This window comes from Salvelinus alpinus, chromosome 11 (assembly GCF_045679555.1).
Source record: "Salvelinus alpinus chromosome 11, SLU_Salpinus.1, whole genome shotgun sequence".
In the NCBI taxonomy this organism is placed as follows: Eukaryota; Metazoa; Chordata; class Actinopteri; order Salmoniformes; family Salmonidae; genus Salvelinus; species Salvelinus alpinus.
Window position 1 is genome coordinate 34483376 of NC_092096.1, and position 23018 is coordinate 34506393.

The 23018-nt window shown below is 42.8% G+C and overlaps 1 protein-coding gene across 4 annotated transcripts in view; it reads left to right on the forward strand.

Moving 5' to 3' along the window:
* Positions 1–3085: 3085 nt before the first annotated feature.
* LOC139534034 (scm-like with four MBT domains protein 2) overlaps positions 3086–23018 on the forward strand; it is a 42472-nt gene continuing 22539 nt past the window's right edge. For 2 of the 4 annotated variants that reach the window (XM_071332678.1, XM_071332680.1), the window contains exons 1-5: positions 3086–3218; positions 8115–8299; positions 11975–12069; positions 15342–15582; positions 20987–21007. In XM_071332678.1, the coding sequence (XP_071188779.1) occupies positions 8209–8299; positions 11975–12069; positions 15342–15582; positions 20987–21007 (448 nt within the window). In that variant the 5' untranslated portion in view covers positions 3086–3218; positions 8115–8208. The remainder of the gene's footprint in view (positions 3219–8114; positions 8300–11974; positions 12070–15341; positions 15583–20986; positions 21008–23018) is intronic. The other 2 variants (XM_071332679.1, XM_071332681.1) reach the window with 1 other exon arrangement.

Below are 23018 nucleotides of genomic sequence, written 5' to 3' on the forward strand. Positions count from 1 at the left end.
TTGTCAAATTGAATATGAAGAGACATTGCAGTTTAGTTGGAATTGACACAGAGGCAGGGAAACAGAGCACCAAAAAGTGACTTTTTCAAATCCTCTGAGGCTCCTACAGAGTTACATGCAGGTAAGACCCTTTGACTTCTATATACTATCAGAAAGAGCAGATTATGAGGTTTCCAAAACACCTACCTTTGCCAAATAACAAAAAAAATGTAAGAGATTATCTCTATTTCAAAATATCACCTTTTCCAAGAATAACTGTTCCATGTGCACCACAGATAGCCTACACTAACATAAACCGATGAAAATGCTCTTTGATTTGTTTTATTGGGTAACATACTCTAATGTTACCCAAGCCTTCATAACACACAACCAAATGATTATTTGTGCAATAGTATGTGAAATGTATTTATAAGACTGTTATTTTGCAGTCAGAATAACTGCTCATTGGCTCAAAGTGGGATCCCTCAAAGCCTTTCAAGTGTTAATAAGCAAAACGGATTTTGAATGGCCTTTAGTTGGAGATTAAGGGGCTGTGTGCATTAGTGCCTAGTCATGAAGCCACTATTGTCCAGTTATGGAATGATGAGGAAGTTGGCATCTAATTAATTACTGATTAATTACTTATTCAATCAATAGCCATAGCCTATGGGTTTGCAATAGGCCTATGGCATTTCATTCAATCCAATGGTTTATGATAGGCCTACTCCATGGTCATTGTCAAGGCAGGCTAGATGAATTTGGGAGTTATTGAGTTGTAGAGACAAACCATCACTTTTCTTCTGACTGGCACACAGACAAAGGGCAGTGGCCCGTGCAATGCATGCGTCGCACGTGGGGGATAATCCGTTCCCCCGCGCACTTGTTAAAGCCTCTTCTCTGGCAGATTAAACCGCGCGTTTCTAACCAACCATCTGTTACCAGCACCTCACCACCACGTGCACACGCACACTTCCCTCCACGGGGATGGACCCGGAGGCGCGAAGCCGCCGAGAGGCATTCGCTTCATCAGAGGAGTATGGATGAGGCCGGTGGTGGATAGGCAACTCAGACAATTCGGTAGGCCTATCTGAGTGACTGCCTGCCTTTTTGTTTGAGTTGCAAGTGGAAGATGATGCTCATTCATTCTAGCACTGTTATGGGATGATGACAGCCGAAGGAGGTTGCAGGGTTTCCCAAAATCATTATCCAACAAGTAGGTCTATATTGCGCAATTTAGATTTTGCATTATTGTTCCGCAATTTAAAACAATTGATTTACTCACAGTCTATACCAAACATTATAGCCTGACATTTTACAGGCCTAAAACCTCCACAATACACTGTTGTAACTATAGTTTTCAAACAATCATACATATTTTTTATGTACATGTATTTAGTCAAAAGAATATCCTCATAAAATATGATACCCAGTTCAAGACAGTTTTAAATGAGTTATATTTTATACCCTCATCATGTCTGTCTATTCCCATTCAGTTGGCGAGTGGGCCTACACACGCTCTGCCACTAGAGGATAGTATTGACTACAGTAATGCTTGAACGCTATAACAATTATTTGATGAAATGGACAATCTTCCAAATAGAGTAGCCATGTTAAATATGTGTCAATAAGTGAGAGCAATAAAATGATGACAGTTACTTCAGTACATGAGGCACATTCCAAAAACGTGACAGGACAATAGGCCTGCTTCTAATGCAATATCCATTGAATGCGATGCTTTTGTTACATAGTCATGAAGATGATACCCTGATCATATATTGGTTGATAATAAAATTCAATTCATGGAAACTTAAAATGTTCATGCCTTGCTGAGTTGCCTTCAATTCGGGACTTTGGAGACATGGGCCGAACTGGGACCATATGAAGCCCTTATACCCCCATTTGCTTCTGGACCCCATGAATACAAGGGTTTGGTTGACGGACAGAATGATCATGAGATACTCACCTTTATCAATGCATTGCTTATCAATGAATGTCAATGGTTTTATCTCATGTAGGCTGCTCTAAGTGTTTTAATAAAGTGCATAAACGTTTTCAGTTTTCAGTCAGGCGGAAACAGTTTCGACTTTATGCACTAACATTACAAAAACAACACAAATTGAGCTGTTAAAAAACGATACCTTTTTAATTTATCTTTTAAATCAATACCATTAAATAAATACGACTTCTGTGCAGTATGTGACACTGAATTCCCTTGTAATCAGTAAGACCGTCTCTCGTGCACACTAAACTTTGAGTTACGTTTCATTATATGTTGAATAGCATAATTCTTTATAAAAACACGCAATTAACCGAAAGAAAAGGTTAGTATGTCAAGACACGACTGTAACAGTCAGAAACAGTGCCAATGTAATTCTCGAAGAAGGGGGTAGCACATGCATAGGCCTATACGTTCGTTCATTTATTTGAAAGTCAAATAGTTGTTAGACAAGCATTTTTGGCTCAAGGCTTAAACAGGCTTTTATCTTTGACTATACAGTATGCCTATTGGCTTCTTTTGGGATTTGTGTATTGGACACTTATATTTCACATGTAAAAACAACCTTAATAGAATATAGCCTATATTCCCATTTTTAAAACAATGAAACAATTAGTTTCGACAATAAAAAACGTATTCGGAAATGTCATTACATCTATCATGAATTGGACTCCCGAGTGGCGCAGATGCAGGCACTGCATCTCAGTGCTAGAGGGGTCACTACAGACCCTGGTTCGATTCCAGGCTGTATCACAACCGGCCGTGATTGGGATTCCCATAGGGCGGCGCACAATTGGCCCAGCGTCGTCCTGGTTAGGGTTTGGCCGTGGTAGGCCGTCATTGTAAATAAGATTTTGTTCTTAACTGACTTGCCTAGTTAAATATAGATAAAATAAAAAAATTGTTTAGAAGTGTAAAAATAGTGGCTTCATCATTGTGTAAACACACTGGTAACAACATCTATGTGTTGTGTATTTAAACTATGAAAGACCGAGGGGTTAAAATATGGGGGTGGGTAGCCTACTTCGACATTCTATTTATAATTGTCAGAAAAAAATTCGTAACTGCACTAAAGGTCATTGAAGGAGTTGGCTTGAAAATAATCTGAAGATTTTTGGACATGCGCAGATGTGGGATGCCATATTGGAACGAGCTCTGTGCTGTGCAGTTGAAAGACGTCGCTCGCTGGCTTCCACCGAGCGAAAAAGGCTCGCAAATTAGACGCGAAAAAAACATCATTAAGGTAAGACAGGTGACAGGTTGACGCTTCTTTAAATATTTATGTAGGTTACTAATCTGGAGCCGTCGTTTTCTCGACGAAATATCTACAGTGAAAGGTTTTTCCTGGCTAAAACCTTTAACCATTCCTACTCGAGGCTGTTTCTCTAGAAACATAAATACTGGCGCATTCAGGAGCCAAGTTGTTCAAAGTGTTTTTACGTGCGTAATTATAGCTTTCACATGCGGTTAGAACGTCGCTTCGTGGCACTTTCAATTTAGTTAGTATGATTGTTTTTCTTTATTTAATATAAACCTTGATGCAAAAATAAATTGGTTACATAAACATTTATTTTAATGCTTGCCGTGCGTAGGAAAAACATATTTCAATAAGCCTGATAAATGAATTTCCATCTAACGGTCTGCTTTCCACTAAAAACGATAAAATTGTGAAATGCTCATAAATTCACACCCCTGACTTCATTTTAAATGTTCATATTTACAGTTTAAACGTGTAGGTGTGTCACGTTTTTTTCCACACATAGGTGCGCAAAGGCATCGGAAAATACCGGACATTGCCAATATGTCAAACCACTTTCAACATGGCGGGTTTTGGTGTGTAAAACTGCATGTAAAATCTTTGAATGAGGAAAAAATAAAATTACTACAGTTAAACGTCCAGTTTCAGTTTCTTTTGATGCGCATTAACAAGCTCTAATGAATTAAATTGGAAGTGGACGTTTAGCAATACCGTTAGAGTTTTTTTCCGCTGCAATACTTTGTGTGCAAAGTACATTAGCGAAGTGCCATATACAAATGACTGACTGTGTAACGCACCGAGAGGACGTCGGCGACACCCGTATCCCACAAATGCACAGTACGCCTAGCTACATTTCCTGTTTCACTTTATCAGCATTAGCAGTTACAATCTATTTTTTTATCGTTATTTAGTAGACATAGAATAATGGTCTGATGAACGGTTCCATTTGTCTTTTTAATCATCCATCAAGGTTTTAACATCCAATCTTGATGATTGTAAAATTGCACGAGGTAATTCTCCCAATCCGACGTTATGCCAAATTTGTATGACGAAGTTGCTAATTGGGTTAAACCGCGCATATATCCATTTCATTATTATTTTTTTTATTGCGGGCGGTCAGCAAATGCGGAGTTTAGCTGCGCATTATTCTGATGATCCCTCTTCGGGATTACATTTGGCTCCACAATGAATATAAAAATAAAGCCACGTTACCGAATGAACAGTGATGTGCATGTGCACTCTCATGCGTATTCAGGCTGCCTATTGCCATAAAACCCTAAAACATACGGCAGGTCGGGGGCTCTCCGTCGGTGACTCTCATGTGAGATCGTTTTGCCTTGGTACTGGTGTAGCCTAGATGGAATGGAAGGAAGCAAGCAACATCACGGAGAAGATCTCGCCTCTTTACAGTAAAACCCTATGAAATGTCCAGGAATCTGGTATAGGGGTAGATGATCAAGGATGCATGGTTATTGATGGTTTTATTCATGTACTCCTCAGCGCCGTTCGTAATCGATCTGTTGAAAGCACATGCCATTGTATGTAAATCCCTGATAAGGTTCTAAAGGAAGAACAGATAAAACATTGATGGATTGGCTCTGCTTTGTGAGTGAAGACAGATAATTGTATTAGCCAAGAACAACTTACATTACTAACACATCTTTCACGGTGATTTACATAACAACGTGATATGGAAAACGGATGTATTAGGTCATCAGGTCAAGGTTGTGACTTGACATCGTCAGTTCAAAGGTGTCTGCTATAGTTTCAGGTGAAATCATGGCAAGGTAACCACATTCCCAGGCTAATTGCTCATGGGAAGTGTTTTTCTGACTAGATTAATTGCAATGTAAAGAAAGCCACATTTCGTTTTCTCCACTAAGAGTTCAGTGAGGTGTATGGATGAATGAATCACAGGAGTTTCAATTTTTTTTTTTTTTTTGACGGGATCATGAGCAACTCAATGTCTGAAGAAGAGATAATGAGTCACGTGGCATAAGTCATCATAACAGACACAACGTGCTCTGCGCAAACTGTCCAATGATTGGCCTACATCGGATGTTTTTTCTTCAAAGAAGATAAAGATATATTATACAACATGAAATTTGGATTAAGATCAAACAAGATCCATTTCCATCTATTTTAGATTATTTTTGAGTTTTTAGAAAAGTAATCATATAGACCTTCTGGTGTGATGTTACTCAAACAATGGCTTGATGCTGGAGAAGTTGCCTGAAGCTGCTGTTGTAGGCAGTAGGCTGCCCATTAGTATGTTTTCTCATTGCCTCTGTGCATTGTGGCCTGTCTGTCTGTCTGCCTGGGGCAGTTGTTTGCTCTTCAGTCTTTTAAATATCTCAGTCAGCTGATCTCACACAGCATCACAGGCTGTTTAAGGAACACACCAGGCTAGATGAGCCATAGAGACAAGACACTATATTCTACTGATATATTATACTAATACATCATAGATACTGATAAATCACGAAATCTTTCGTTGGATGTGATATTGTAGATTACATAGTGAGTGATAAAACAGAATCTTCACAGGATAAATTGTGTCAAATTTTGATACCTACAAACAAAAACATGACGGGAAATAAGGAAGGACACACCCAGCCCAAATAGTGTTAGTTAATCTGCTAATTCCCCATTATGTCTTTCTATTGTCCCGGTTGGGGTTTTAGAGAAAGGCAGCTAAGGGACGGCGTGTGGTGCCTACTGGACTCATCAGGGCTAACCCACAACACCGCCCCCCACCATCTCAATCTGATGAGGCTTTAACCAGGAAAGACCTGCGTCTCAGATTAACACACAGATCAGCCTAATCCCCAGGATCCAATCTGGGCTGCTCACTGGGATGCTGGGGACCAGTATGGACCAATATGTTTTCATTTAGTGGTTTAGTTAGGCTGCTGTTGGTCCAAAAAAAACAATTTGTGGGAGAGGAAAAAAATCAGATTTGTACTGCCTGTGTACATGCAGCCTTAGATCCTCCTGACTGAATGCTGTAATAGTGAACATTTTCGATTTAAATCAGTGAGAACATTTCTGGGATAAGTGACCCTCTGTGAGACAAGTTGCTCGGTTCTCTAAATCTGTGATTTTCTCTGATTTGTGTCTTAGACATTGTGGTTTATACTACATTTTAGTTATTTAATGGACCTTGTTGCCTGTGATCTCTGATAGTTTCTGGTCTGAAGTCAGTAGATGGATCCTATGTTTGCGTCCCGGAGGATGTGGACTATCAGGCTGAGTGGAGAGGGACAGGGGGCAGCGTCATGTGAGTCCAATTAGACCAGCTTGTTGTTTACGCTATGGATAGATGTGTGTTTGGATCCCTGCGTGACGGAGGACACATTCAGAAGGATTACATGTCGTGAAAGGACACAGCTATGCAATGAAGCAACGAGTTGATTTCAATGCATTGCCAATTATGTTCCTCATGCTATAAAAAACGCCTGATGACAAGCACATAACATTGCCTATTGCTCTTTTGAATGGGGATTTGAATGCTGAGGCAAATTTGCGAAGTCTGCAGAGAGTTGTTTTTGTGTATTAGTTTGATTGAAGGGCATTGGTATGAATCTGCTCTATGAATCAGTGTTAATTGAACATTTGATGGAAGTGCGTGCAGTTCCAGTGAGTCATTGCGGAGGCTGAGCGAAATGGCAGTTATCCCAAAATATCCCAAATGTAACCATGTGATCTGGGAAAGAGACAGAGTGGAAAAACAATAGGAGCATATTTAGTTTGTTTTTCTCTTAAGATCTAGTAGATAAAACAAAAGTATGAGTAAATTATGACTAAGTGTTATGATTCCTATGCGAGCGATTCAAGCCATATGAAATAACCTCTTCTTCCGTAATGGTTTATGTAACGCTGATCTCTGTGGCATGGGTTTATGAGGTTCTGCTGTGTCAGTCCTGTTCTTCTACCTTATTTCAACTGTGATTGGTTATCTCTTGTGGCTGAAGAGCTGTGCTGAGGTATGCAAATCCACGACAGCAGAAACTGCACATTGCTCTCGCAGACTGTACCAAGCAGAGGCATACAGTAGAAATGCACTGTGCTGAGCAGGTATTCTATGCTGTACAAATATAATTAGTAGAACAGAGGCTATCCCTTCTGTATGGTGGGCTATTCTGTAGGTAAAACCTCTCGTTCTCTCAAACAGAGAATTAGTGAACATACAAGTTCAATCAGGAGAAACGACAGGGATTATCCAGTCGCATGACCTGAAACATGACATTTCTACCTTTTTTTAGATTTTGTGGCATAGTGAAAGTTAAGATATCAGACAGGGGAGGTGATATAAATAATACTCTGAGCAAAAGAGAATGTTTTGGGATTTTCACCCTCCAGACATTCCCAAAAGGTCTTAATGATGAAATACCTATATATGTTGTAAATGTGAACATGAATTAATGTCCCCTATTTCAGATGACTCTGTTTTTCTTGCAATGTACCCAATGATTCATGAAAACTTGCTCGGTGAGTCGATGTGCTCATTGTGGTTTTACAGACGTGTTAAATGCGTTTTATGTACACAATTTATTACAATATTTATGAAATGCACATTGTTCGACTCCAACCCCATTCGATGCCTGGAACGAATGTGGGTGGAGCTAAGTCTGCATAAGGGTGCTAATAAAAAATGTAAAAACTCACAAGCCCTGACGAAGGCCGTGAGGCCGATGCGTAAAGCTTAATAACGAGCAGTGATGATATCAAGAGCAGTGTGCGGGTTTCTTCTTTTTTCTCATCTGTATGGTCTGAAATAAATGCCCGTATTGTCTTTCGTTATAGTGGTCATTGTTTAGATGGAAATGGTATGGATTTTAATGCTCCATTCCTACTTAACTCCTCCTTTGTGTGACACAGTGGAGGAATGAGGGAGATGCAGTGAAGACTGGGGAGTCTGAAGACAGACGGACAAAGGGTAAAACGGTAAAGGTTACCAGGAAGAGAGAGCAGGATGCAGTCCCGCCCACAGGACAGGCCGTTGGCTCTCTCCGCGGGGAAATCCCACAGCCCGACCAATGGGAGAGAAGAACGGGTGCACTCAGGTGAGGGATTTTACCTACGCTTTTTAATCTTGGATCCCTTCCTCATTTTTTGTCTTCCATTGTTTTGATGACACGTGAAGGGCACAACCACTCATCTCCATTGTATCACAATCGCAACAGGGGGTTGTGCAGCCATTTTCCAATTTTTCCCATTCCTTTTTACATGCCACACCATTATTGACCTATAACAAGGTCTCAGAATGCATGTAGTGCAGGGCTATTTTTTTTTAGGTTTGGATTATTCAGCATGAATCTGCAGCAGCCACTGTGTCAAGCTGTGAGAGAATCTGGTCCAGTTTACCTGGTCAGTGGTGTGGGGAAGTATGAGCTGACTGTGGAGTCATAGTTAGTTTCTCTGTCAGGGTTTTCCTGTGTTCACTTCCTTGTTCTGTTCAGCCCTACAAGGTGCTTCTTATCAGATAAACAGACTTGAAAAGTGGAACTCGGATTAAAAGAAATAGAAAACTGGAAAGTTTTGTTGGGCGGACAGGAAAGAGGAAATACAACTCACCTAGGAGCGTTTTCTCAACACCACGGTTGATCTGACATATTTTTAATTATAAAACATATTTGAAAGGATTTTTAAAGTGCTTTTCTAAATCTCAAATACGCTTGAATGACAAGGTTACTTTTTGTTAAAAGCAGCGTTCGTAACGTGACCCCTTTGAATCAGGTTGAGATGGATAGTGGAAGGTATGACGTCATAGCCTTTGTAAAGGTCTGGGGATGGGGAGTGTGAACACACACACACTGCTATGTGTAAGGGAGAAGAGCAAGCCTAGCAGATTCTTTTCAGAAAGCCACCGACTACAACAACCGGTAGTTTCTTCTCTCTCATTAGTGCAGGTTAAGTCCCACACACTAAGTCCCATGAGACACAGCCTGGAGAGGAGAAACCACACAGCAGGAACAAGAGATGCAGATTCTCTCTCCCACACACACACACACACACACACACACACACACACACACACAGAAGACACATTATACCATGTCCAAGTAATAGTCTCCCACGGGCAAATTAAACAGTTCTCACCTTGAGGAGAAACATTAGTGCCATTACGTAAGACCTGGAACACACACACACAGATGAAACTCACTAAAGATCAGATACATTTTCAAGTGACCTAATTTTGAATGGTTGAAAAGAGACTAAACTTCGTTTCAGCTGGTTCCTGCTGTGTTTATAAAGTTTTTTTCCCCATAGATTTAGAGAAATTACATTGGTGTGATCAGATCTCACCCTGCTTGTCTCATTAAATCCGTATGTTTTGTTTATGCTTATTATGACGTATCTGTTTACACGGTGACTTTGATCGTTGCAGAATGAAGGCGTACACATTTTTTCCCACTCCACGCAAACTGTATTCCACTCGACTCTTTCGCTAGGGACTGAGGAAATATACAGTTTTGTTTACAACATTATTCCTGTCCTATTGCTTTTTCTCCGCTGCATTGTCATTTATTCAAATTTTATTTCACCTTTATTTTGACAGGGAATCAATGCTAAGAACAAGGTCTCTTGAATACACATAAAAATACAACATACACATTAAACTACACATCCATATACACATTCAAATATACCTTATTACACAACAATACATGAAAAGCAAAACACAATCATAAAAAACACATTATCCAGTAAAACAGGTCCCCTAAAAGCTGTCTGAAGTGCCCTAGAGGCAAAAATTCCTCCAGTTTTAAAGTGCGTTGGGGATCATTCCACACGTAAGGTGCAAAATAACTGAAATCAGATCTAGCCAACTCAGTGGGGATCGAAGGGCTCTCCAGAGTTCTCCATCCCTGAGACCGGGTCTGGTATCTCCTACTTCTATAAGTAGCGGTGTAACGGTTCACCAAACCCACAGTTGGGTACGTATTGCGGTGTTGGGGTCACGGTTCAGTGTCAGTACAGCGGAAAATGAAATGCCATTCTCAATGTTCAGCATTCACAATGTTCCTGGCGTTGTCTGTTGTGACAGGATTGTTATGTTGTGCCTGTCAAGTTTCCACTCTGATGCTGCATTTGTAACCATGTGGGAGGTGGAAATGTACCAGTTGTGAAGTCGTAAATACCAGTTGGATGCGTTCATGTTATTTGAACTCGCTGATAAATGCAGATGGGCTAGTGGCCAACAAGCTGCGTCAACTATAAACTGAAAGTACAACTATCATGCTTGTAAACAAATTATAGAGTTCAAAAACCACAATAATGGATTTATTTTAACTGTAGAAAATACTGTTTTAAAGGCCATTTCCTTACTAGGTGACGTCAGAGGTCACCATGTCGGAGAAGTGGGTGCTCAGGATGATAGACGAGTTTCCCACTAGTAATTAACACTTCCCACTTGGTTACGTTCGCACCATGACACTGCCTCCTTAAGTGCCAGATGCACAGTTGTGACTCTGATGAAGAGGGCTTGTCTGTAGCATGGGACATCAACCATTCCGGGGTAATGTAATGGGCTGTCACTGTTAAGTGCCTTCACAATGTGCATTGGCCAATTCATTGAAGGCTTTGGCTTGCTTACATAGAGCGGGGTACTAGCTGTTTGCTGAAACGAGTGCAAGAGGGAAGTTTGTAACGTGGCTCGAGCACTATCACGAGGTGCTGATTCCCTCTGTTATCAACCACTGAAAATGGGCGCATATCTGAGGCTATAAACCAAAGACTCCAAAAATATAAACATAGTCTACCTATCACTCCTGTAATTTCTTTGGCCCAGTCAGAATCAGCTGCCAAGGAATGGTTGAATGCAGAGGTGAGACGATGTTAAGTTTCTTTGCGTTTCCGTCTTGCGCCGGTATACTGGGGGGGATGTCAGCGTGTGTGTCAACATATTTGAGGTGTTGACAGCTGCATAGGCTATTCTCGTTGAGCCGTGGCTACATACGGTTTTATCCACACCTCTCTGTCCATCGGCGTTGTAATCTACTGGGAAGCCAAACTGTTGGCAAACTGGAGATTTAAACCATGCTGGAGGATCCCCCAATTCAGGTTTATTGCGCCTCACCAAGGACAGTTTGAAATGAGCCAATTAAGATGTTAATTTTGATTTACAACGTGCACATAGGCTCGAGTTGTTTGAATGGAATAGACTGGAAAAAAGATCCAGCTCAGATTTACTGAAGAGACATAAGCCTACAACACAGCGTAGGCATTTGAATTGGACATTTATTCATTTACCAGACTCTCTTATCCAGAGCAATTTACAGTAGTGAGTGCATACATCTTTCCCCGTGCTGGTCCCCCCGTGGGAATCGAACCCACAACCCTGGCGTTGCAAACGCCATGCTCTACCTACTGAGCCACACGGGAGCTCTCAAAGCCTATAGGGCTAGTGTTTATTTTATGTGTTCATTCGGGTTCACAGTGTGAACCGAACTTTAATACAGAATGCAGGGATGTGTATTGAACCTATCGCCTGCAATTAATGATGAAAACTGCGTCCACTGGCTTCAATACAGTGGCAGCTGCATTCATATAGACGATATCACCCTAGTCTATAACCGGTATGAATGTTGACTGAACGATTTGTTTTTGCTATTTAATTCAATAAAACATGTCATTATTGAGTGTGATGCTGTTATGCTTGTATTTATGGTGATTTTTATGTTTTGTGACTGGGTTGGTGGCAGTCAAAATGATTGACGGGGCTTTCTTCCTATCAGACGCAGACTCCATGGAGGAAGAGGCAGACTTTAATTGGGAGGAGTACCTAGAGGAGACGGGGGCGACCGCTGCACCCCACACCGCTTTTAAGCATGTGAGTGAAAACCACATGTTTACATTTCCATAACCCTCACAACATCTTGTAAATACTGTTATTGAATGAGTGGCAATCACGCAAATCCTTTTAAACGTGTTTGAGTGAGAATGTACTTTAGCTAATGATGTTAAGCAGTGTAGTTACGCTCATAGGCTCAGGCATAACTTACCTGCTGAAGACCACACTCAAATAGTTACATATTCATAGTCACTGCTGTTCACCGAGACTCGCATACCAAAGATGACATACCCTGCATCCTCATTGTTGCGTCTGTGCATTCAGAAAGTATTCAGACCCCTTGACTTTTTCCACGTTTTGTTACGTTACAGCTTTATTGTAAAATTGATTGAAGTCGTTTTTTTCCCCCTCATCAATCTACACACAATACCCCATAATGACAAAGAAAAAATGGAAATGTCACATTTACATTCGTTTTCAGACCCTTTCCTCAGTCTTTTGTTGAAGCACCTTTGGCAGGGGTTACAGCCTCGAGTCTTCATGGATATGACGCTACAAGCTTGGCAAACTCCAAGTGGGCTGTGGTGTCTTTTACTGAGGAGTGACTTCCGTCTGGCCACTACCATAAAGCCCTGATTGGTGGAGTGCTGCAGAGATGATTGTCCTGCTGCAAGGTTCTCCCATCCCCACAGAGGAACTCTAGCGCTCTGTCAGAGTGACCATCGGTTTCTTGGTCACCTCCCTGACCAAGGCCCTTCTCTCCCGGTTGCTCAGTTTGGCCGGGCGGCCAGCTCTAGGAAGAGACTTGGCGGTTCCAAACTTCTTCCATTTAAGAATGATGGAGGCCACTGTGTTCTTGGGGACCTTCAATGCTGCAGACCTTTTTTGGTACCCTTCCCCAGATCTGTGCCTCGACACAATCCTGTCTCGGAGCTCTACGGACAATTCCTTCTACCTCACGGCTTGTTTTATTGCTCTGATATGCACTGTCAACTGTGGACAGATGTGTGCCTTTCCAAATCATGTCCAATCAATTGAATTTACCACAGGTGGACTCCAAGTTGTAGAAACATCTCGAGGATGATCAATGGAAACAGGATGTACCAGAGCTCAATTTTGAGTCTCATATCAAAGGGTCTGAATACGTATGTAGTAAGGTATTTATGTTTTTTTTGTAACAATTTCTAAACCTGTTTTCAAATGTCATTATGGGGTATTGTGTGTAGGTTGATTTTTATTTATTTAATCAATTTTAGAATAAGGCTGTAACCTAACAGAATGTGGAAAAAGGGAAGGGGTCTGAACACTTTCCCAATGTGCTGTACATAGTGCATGTGTATTTTGGCGTCATACACACGTAAATTCCTGTGACATTTAGCATTGAACACAACCCACACAATTACTCAGAGATGATGACTCAAGCTCCATGGAAGTTGGAAAAAGACGGGAAAAAGGCACGTATCCCTCAAACTCAACTCTGGACCTGGAATCCAGTGCCACTGCCGTTTTTCATTGTTCCCCTCTAAGGGACTGATTTAGACCTGGGACACTAGGTGGGTGCAATTAATGATCAGGTAGAAGAGAAAACGAGCAGGCTCTGGACCTCGTTGGGTAAGAGTTGAATACCCCTGCCTTGAATGTTACACTACTCCACAGTCTTGCCTGGTGTAGTGTCAGACTGCCAGTAGTGGTAGTGAAGCCTGATGAAACAGCTGTCTATCTTAAGGAGGCCTGCCACACAGCTGCAGGGGACTATGGGAAAAGGGAATGCATAAGTAATCCTACATAATGTAGCAGAAAGAAAGGAGCGTACAGTATGGAAGTAGACTTTCAGTGGGTTTAATGGCATTGACTGATTTCATAGATGTCAGGTAAAGCGGGCTCAAGCTCTGTGTGTGAACGGAAGTCCGTGAGGGGTGCGCTGATGTGATTGCCCGGTTGGACACATCAAAGATGATCATATTTGAATGGGAGTGTTGTTGGTAAGTGGATTGAGTCACAGGAAAAAGAGCATGATTTCCCCTGAAAATGTGATTCTGTGAAATATCTCTCATGCTCTAAACAGACCTAGTGCCAATTGAAACAGGGATTCCTTGTGGGCTCGCTTTCTCTCTCGCTGTCTTTCTCTCTCGCTGTCTCTCGCTGTCTCTCTCTTTGTCTTTCGCTCTCTCTTTGTCTTTGTTTCTGTCTCTCTCTCCGCCTCTGCCTCTCTTACATAAGCCATCCAGTGTGATACAGCATATTTGATTTGTTTTTCTCAGGAAGTCATGAGGCTATTTGCATTGTTTTTAGTTCTAAGATGTTGGCTTTTCTCCAGTAACACAGGCAGTGTGTGCACGTGCGTGCATTTGTGTGTTGTGTTTTATATAATGGGTTTTAGATATGTGTGAGTGCAGCCTGTGGCTATGGTTGAAACATTACATTATCCATTTCCTGGTACTAGCCCTTTATATATGTTCTCTCTCTCTCTCGTCCTCATGTTCTCTCTCTCTCGCCCTCATGTTCTCTCTCTCTCTCGCCCTCATGTTCTCTCTCTCTCTCTCTCGTCCTCATGTTCTCTCTCTCTCTCGTCCTCATGTTCTCTCTCTCTCGCCCTCATGTTCTCTCTCTCTCTCGTCCTCATGTTCTCTCTCTCTCGTCCTCATGTTCTCTCTCTCTCGTCCTCATGTTCTCTCTCTCTCTCTCATCCTCATGTTCTCTCTCTCTCTCTCTCGTCCTCATGTTCTCTCTCTCTCTCTCTCGTCCTCATGTTCTCTCTCTCTCTCGTTCTCTCTCTCTCTCTCTCGTCCTCATGTTCTCTCTCTCTCTCTCTCTCGTCCTCATGTTCTCTCTCTCTCTCTCTCTCGTCCTCATGTTCTCTCTCTCTCTCTCTCGTCCTCATGTTCTCTCTCTCTCTCTCGCCCTCATGTTCTCTCTGAGTCACTGTCCGCAAGGCCAGATTGTTTAGGATATTCAAAGTGGTTGAAAGTTCAGGGGAATGTTAAAGGACCCTTGACCCTTGTGAACAAACAGATTCCTAAACAGTGTGGGTGGGGAGCTTTTGGAAATCACCTGTGTCATACCTGTTCATTACTTGTGGCCCACCTGTGTTTTACTCTGTTAATCACGGCTTAGCGAGCCAGTCAGACGTCCCTCATTTTGCATGTAGACCTGTGATGTCATTTTACTTTAGAATGTCAATGTATAGATGTGCTTTATCTCGCTCAATGCACTTGATTTACCTCTTAAGTGCAAGCCCATTATAATCAAGCTCACCTGTCAGTGAGGACGGGCTATTGTATGACATGGTGCTCTCTGATTGGTTCTCGCAGGTGGACATCAGCCTACAGAGCAGCTTCCAGCCGGGGATGAAGCTGGAGGTGGCCAATAAGAGCAGCCCAGACACCTATTGGGTGGCCACCATCGTCACCACCTGTGGCCAGCTGCTGCTGCTGCGCTTCAGTGGCTATGGAGATGACCGTAAGGCCGACTTCTGGTGTGATGTCATGACCGCCGAACTCCACCCAGTAGGCTGGTGCTCCCAGAACAACAAGACCCTCCAACCCCCTGAAGGTAGGGACACCACCTGGGAACACACACACACACACACACACACACACACACACACACACAGACACAGAGAGCGGTGAGTTGATATTTGATCACACACACTTTTATAAACTCAGCAAAAAAAGAAACGTCCTCTCACTGTCAACTGCGTTTATTTTCAACAAACTTAAGATGTGTAAATATTTGTATGAACATCACAAGATTCAACAACTGAGACATAAACTGAACAAGTTCCACAGACCCACTCTTCCACCAAGGCACCTGCAAGTTCCCGGACATTTCTGGGGGGAATGGCCCTAGCCCTCACCCTCCGATCCAACAGGTCCCAGACGTGCTCAATGGGATTGAAATCCGGTCTCTTCGCTAGGCATGGCAGAACACTGACATTCCTCTCTTGCAGGAAATCACGCACAGAACGAGCAGTATGGCTGGTGGCATTGTCATGCTGGAGGGTCATGTCAGGATGAGCCTGCAGAAAGGGTACCACATGAGGGAGGAGAATATCTTCCCTGTAACACACAGTGTTGAGATTGCCTGCAATAACAAGCTCAGTCCGATGATGCTGTGACACACCGCCCCAGACCATGACGGACCCTCCACTTCCAAATCGATCACGCTCCAGAGTACAGGCCTCTGTGTAACGCTCATTCTTTTGACGATAAACGTGAATCCGACCATCACCCCTGGAGAGACAAAACCGTAACTCGTCAGTGAAGAGCACTTTTTACCAGTCCTGTCTGGTCCAGCGACGGTGGGTTTGTGCCCATAGGCGATGTTGTTGCCGGTGATGTCTGGTGAGGATCTGCCTTACAACCGGCCTACAAGCCCTCAGTCCAGCCTTTCTCAGCCTATTGCGGACAGTCTGAGCACTGATGGAGAGATTGTGCGTTCCTGGTGTAACTCGGGCAGTTGTTGTTGCCATCCTGTACCTTTCCCGCAGGTGTGATGTTCAGATGTACCGATCCTGTGCAGGTGTTGGTACACGTGGTCTGCCACTGCGAGGACGATCAGCTGTCCATCCTGTCTCCCTGTAGCCCTGTCTTAGGCGTCTCACAGTACAGACATTGCAATTTATTGCCCTGGCCACATCTGCAGTCCTCATGCCTCCTTAGGCATGCTGCAAGGCATCTTCACGTAGATGAGCAGGGATCCTGGGCATCTTTCTTTTAGTGTTTTTCAGAGTCAGTAGAAAGGCCTCTTTAGTGTCCTAAGTTTTCATAATTGACCTTAATTGCCTACCGTCTGTAAGCTGTTAGTCTTAATGACCGTTCCACAGGTGCATGTTCATTAATAGTTTATGGTTCATTGAACAAGCATGGGAAACAGTGTTTAAACCCTTTACAATGAAGATCCATGAAGTTATTTGGATTTTTACGAATTATCTTTGAAAGAGAGGGTCCTGAAAAGGGGACGTTTCTTTTTTTGCTGAGTTTATTTGCGTTTTACACTTGAAAACGCACATCTTAGCCTATAGTGAATAAACACACCCTCTTCATCTGTGGCTTTATAACTCATATACTGAACTCACACCTGTAGTGGAAATTACCTGGCCTCCTAGTATAATACAACACCTGTAGCTGAATTTTACCTGACCTCCTAGTATAATACAACACCTGTAGTGGAAATTACCTGGCCTCCCTAGTATAATACAACACCTGTATCTAGTAGTATAATACAACACCTGTAGCTGGACTTTACCTGACCTCCTAGTATAATAAAACACCTGTAGCTGGACTTTACCTGACCTCCTAGTATAATAAAACACCTGTAGCTGGACTTTACCTGACCTCCTAGTATAATACAACACCTGTAGCCGGACTTTACCTGACCTCCTAGAATAATACAACACCTGTAGCTGGACTTTACCTGACCTCCTAGAATAATACAACACCTGTAGCTGGACTTTACCTGACCTCCTAGTATAATACAACACCTGTAGCTGGACTTTACCTGACCTCCTAGTATAATACAACACCTGTAGCTGGACTTTACCTGACCTCCTAGTATAATACAACACATGTAGCTGGACTTTACCTGACGACCTAGTATAATACACTGCTCAAAAAAATAAAGGGAACACTTAAACAACACAATGTATCTCCAAGTCAATCACACTTCTATGAAATCAAACTTAGGAAGCAACACTGATTATCAATAAATTTCACATGCTGTTGTGCAAATGGAATAGACAAAAGGTGGAAATTATAGGCAATTAGCAAGACACCCCCAATAAAGGAGTGGTTCTGCAGGTGGTGACCACAGACCACTTCTCAGTTCCTATGCTTCCTGGCTGATGTTTTGGTCACTTTTGAATGATGGCGGTGCTTTCACTCTAGTGGTAGCATGAGACTGAGTCTACAACCCACACAAGTGGCTCAGGTAGTGCAGCTCATCCAGGATGGCACATCAATGCGAGCTGTGGCAAGAAGGTTTGCTGTGTCTGTCAGCGTAGTGTCCAGAGCATGGAGGCGCTACCAGGAGACAGGCCAGTACATCAGGAGACGTGGAGGAGGCCGTAGGAGGGCAACAACCCAGCAGCAGGACCGCTACCTCCGCCTTTGTGCAAGGAGGAGCACTGCCAGAGCCCTGCAAAATTACCTCCAGCAGGCCACAAATGTGCATGTGTCAGCATATGGTCTCACAAGAGGTCTGAGGATCTCATCTCGGTACCTAATGGCAGTCAGGCTACCTCTGGCGAGCACATGGAGGGCTGTGCGGCCCCACAAAGAAATGCCACCCCACACCATGACTGACCCACCGCCAAACCGGTCATGCTGGAGGATGTTGCAGGCAGCAGAACGTTCTCCACGGCGTCTCCAGACTCTGTCACGTCTGTCACATGTGCTCACGTGCTCAGTGTGAACCTGCTTTCATCTGTGAATGGCACAGGGCACCAGTGGCGAATTTGCCAATCTTGGTGTTCTCTGGCAAATGCCAAACGTCCTGCACGGTGTTGGGCTGTAAGCACAACCCCCACCTGTGGCCGTCGGGCCCTCATACCACCCTCATGGAGTCTGTTTCTGACCGTTTGAGCAGAAACATGCACATTTGTGGCCTGCTGGAGGTAATTTTGCAGGGCTCTGGCAGTGCTCCTCCTTGCACAAAGGCGGAGGTAGCGGTCCTGCTGCTGGGTTGTTGCCCTCCTACGGCCTCCTCCACGTCTCCTGATGTACTGGCCTGTCTCCTGGTAGCGCCTCCATGCTCTGGACACTACGCTGACAGACACAGCAAACCTTCTTGCCACAGCTCGCATTGATGTGCCATCCTGGATGAGCTGCACTACCTGAGCCACTTGTGTGGGTTGTAGACTCCGTCTCATGCTACCACTAGAGTGAAAGCACCGCCAGCATTCAAAAGTGACCAAAACATCAGCCAGGAAGCATAGGAACTGAGAAGTGGTCTGTGGTCACCACCTGCAGAACCACTCCTTTATTGGGGGTGTCTTGCTAATTGCCTATAATTTCCACCTTTTGTCTATTCCATTTGCACAACAGCATGTGAAATTTATTGTCAATCAGTGTTGCTTCCTAAGTGGACAGTTTGATTTCACAGAAGTGTGATTGACTTGGAGTTACATTGTGTTGTTTAAGTGTTCCCTTTATTATTTTGAGCAGTGTACAACACCTGTAGCTGGACTTTACCTGACCTCCTAGTATAATAAAACACCTGTAGCTGGACTTTACCTGACCTCCTAGTATAATAAAACACCTGTAGCTTGTAGAGACCCCAATAAAACCTCTTCACACAGACCGACAGTGCACCCTGTCCCAAGAGACACACACACACACACACACACACACACACACACACACACACACACACACACACACACACACACAGTCTCAGCCTGTTATGACACTCTACCCTGCCCTGCCCTGGCCCAGCCCATGTGTCAATAAGAGAGTGAGCTCATTCTGCCTAGTCAGCCAACACATAACAGCTGACTGCACTGTCCAGTCAAACCTCCCCACAGAAACACACAACTAACACCCAAATACATTCAGCAACTTTAATTCAAGGTAGACTTGGATGAACACGAAGGTTGCTCATAAAGTGATTGTTTATTTAGCTTGTTTAGTTTGTTACACATAACAGCTGACTGCACTGTCCAGTCAAACCTCCCCACAGAAACACACAACTAACACCCAAATACATTCAGCAACTTTAATTCAAGGTAGACTTGGATGAACACGAAGGTTGCTCATAAAGTGATTGTTTATTTAGCTTGTTTAGTTTGTTGAACACACACACACACGCACACACACACACACACTCAATTTAACCTCATGTAATATTAGCCACGCTAAATACAGAAAGTCACCCTTTCTCCACCTCTAATGCTCTAGCTAACCTGACGTTCTCCCTTCCACCCCCTGATCCTTCTGTTTCACCCCTTCCAAAGCGTGTCAAAAATAAATCCCATCTATAATTTAGCATCTGTAATTTAGCATCCGATCCTCCTTTCAGCGGCCGTTCTAGAAGAGGCATTTTCACACCGGATCATCTCATCCACATGACTCACCCTCCATAACAGAGCTTTGATGTATTTATGTAGATTTTTGGGAGTGTTTTTTGTTTGTTAAGGAGACTATAGCTGAATTTGCTTCTACCTGACTTTTTTCACATCGCAATCTTTACCTGGTGGCAAATCTCGCTCCGGGGTACAAATAAGACCGTGTAAAAAAAATAAAATATATAATAATAATAATAATAAAAGACCTAATAAGAAACTGCAGCAGCGGGGGATAAAATGTGCTAGATTTTTATGTAGCTTTAATTGACCTTTTAACACATACACTGGAGCATGAGTGGCCACAAGAGACACATAGAGTATCTCCGTGTTGGCAGAGAGCTGATGGGTTGAAGGGACTGAATGGCAATGAAATGGACCATGCATGTAATAACCATGCATGTTTAGTGGGTTAGATGACACCCAAGGGACTGGGTAGTTGACACACACCATAGCACGCACACAAACACTCTCGTTTAGATTTGACTCAAGAGATTTTGCGTTTATGGGTTTGTCTATAATAAGGGTTTGCATGAGAGGTGGACACAGACTGTTGGTGTGACTGTATGCGTGTTTGCTAGTTACTGTATGCGGCTCAGTGAATAGGGCTGGTAGACCTCATGTATTTGCAGAACAGGATCAGGTGGGGAGTGGAAGGCTGTAGTGTCTTTCACTAAGCGGAGAAGGTAATATTAGATTACATTTAGGCAACCTTTCCTCTTGTTTTCTCCTTGATACTTAGTGATTCAAATGAGTGATTCTCCTCTTCATTTCTATTTGTCATCAAGCCTCTTGCATCAGGCCAAGCAAAGTGTGTGTATGCGTATATGCATTCCTGCGTGTGTGTGTGTGTGTTTCTATGTTACAGTTACCTTTTTATTTCTTTTTGTTTCTCAGATAACGTTTACCTAAGAAAAGGTAAGCAGCCCTATCAGTCTTCCTGACTAACTCGCCTGCCTGCCTGCTGGCTCTTCTCAGCAAGGAAAAGTCTAAATGGGATCCTTGGGGCGTCCAACTCCGTCACCCAATTGAAGTTGACATTTAAAGCGGTTGTTAGGGTTAGCTAGGCTTTTGGTTATGGTTAAGGGTAGGTTAGGGGTTAGGCTTAGGGTAGGGACGTCCCAAGGATTCTGCATATCACTAACCTTCTCAGCATTGCATGTGTGCTTCCTTCTCCTCCTTCCTCTCAGCTTACAGGAAGTTGCCTCAGAGTTTGTTTGACTCGTATACCCCCCCACCCTCTGTCTTTCTGCATGCACCTTTGTATTTCCCCATTTCTGCACCTCTCCCCCACCTATTATTTTGGAGGGAAAGATGTCACTTCTATCTGTATTAGGGGGGTTCTTGAATTACAGTGGCATTTGGGCATGACATTTTGGTAACATCAAGTATACCTTCTTGGGTAAATTAGGATTTTTTTAAATGGAGGCCACAAATGGTCATCAATCCTTAAAAAAATATTTACTGTGATATGATTAATCATTTTACTCATGTTATTTCCTTTCATTTAAATTAACTAACACCAAGTGACACTTTGGATTTAGACACCCCAAAGTATTAATGGAATCCTCAAATGTATGACATTCTAACGGTGTGATATGCTAATAAGTTTCTTTCATATAGACCTGTCCTCCGATAACAGTTTGCCACGGGAGAGAATGCTCATGGACACACATTATACTAGTTGATCTATACACTATATTAAATAATTTGGTTCATTATTCAAAATAATAGGCTTATCTATCTAAATCGCCAAACCATGTCACTACACCTCTACACATCACCAGTGGGACAAACTAATTTGCTAGCCCCCAGTAGTTTCTACAATGCATACAAATAGATGTGTTGCAGTATAAAATACCTACATACACACACATTCTATGGTAGTCAATCTCGCTGTTGTTTATAGGCTCTGCTTTAACTGGGGAGGAGAAGAGAGAGATGAAGGGGGCCAGAGTTCAGAATATAACTTTAGAACGTGTGTGTCTGTCAGTGGTGTAAAGTACTTAAGCAAAAATACTTTAAAGTACTACTTCAGTAGTTTTCTTTCGTATCAGTACATTACTTTGCTATTTATATTGTTGACAACTTTTACATTACTACATTTCTAAAGAAAATAATGTAATTTTTACCGTCTGGTTTTCCTAATATAAGGAATATGAAATTATTTATACTTTTACTTAGTATATATCTTAGCAATTACATTTACTTTTGATACTTAAGTATATTTAAAACCAAATACTTTTATACTTATACTCAAGTAGGATTTTACTGAGTGACTTTCACTTGAGTCATTTTCTATTAAGGTATCTTTACTTTTACTCATGCTGCTTACGCCAAATCCTGACTCTGCCATCAGCATGACGCAACAGGGACCGGGATTGCATGCCCACGGAAGCTGCTTCTTGTTTATAGCTGATAGGAGTGGAACCCAGTGTGGTTTGCTGCTATAGCCCATCCGTGACGAGGACTGACGAGTTGTGCATTCCATTCTGCACACCACTGTTGTACTACGCCGTTATTTGCCTGTTTGTGGCCCGCCTGTTAGCTTGCGCGATTCTTGCCGTTCTCCTTCGACCTCTCTCATCAGCGAGCTGATGCCCACAGGACTGCCCCTGACTGGATGTTTTTGGTTTGTCGCACCATTCTCGGTAAACCTTAGACAAAGTCGTGCGTGAAAAGCCCAGGAGGCCGGCTGTTTCTGAGAGCCTAGAACCGGTGCGCCTGGCACAGACGATCATACCACGCTCAGTCGCTTAGGTCACTAGTTATTCCCATTCTAACGTTCAATCGAACAGTAACTGAATGCCTCGATGCCTGTCTGCCTGCTTTTATATAGCAAGCCACATCCACGTGACTCACTGTCTGTAGGAGCGAACCATTTATGTGAATGGGGTGGTGTACCTAAAAAGACTGGCCACTGAGTGCA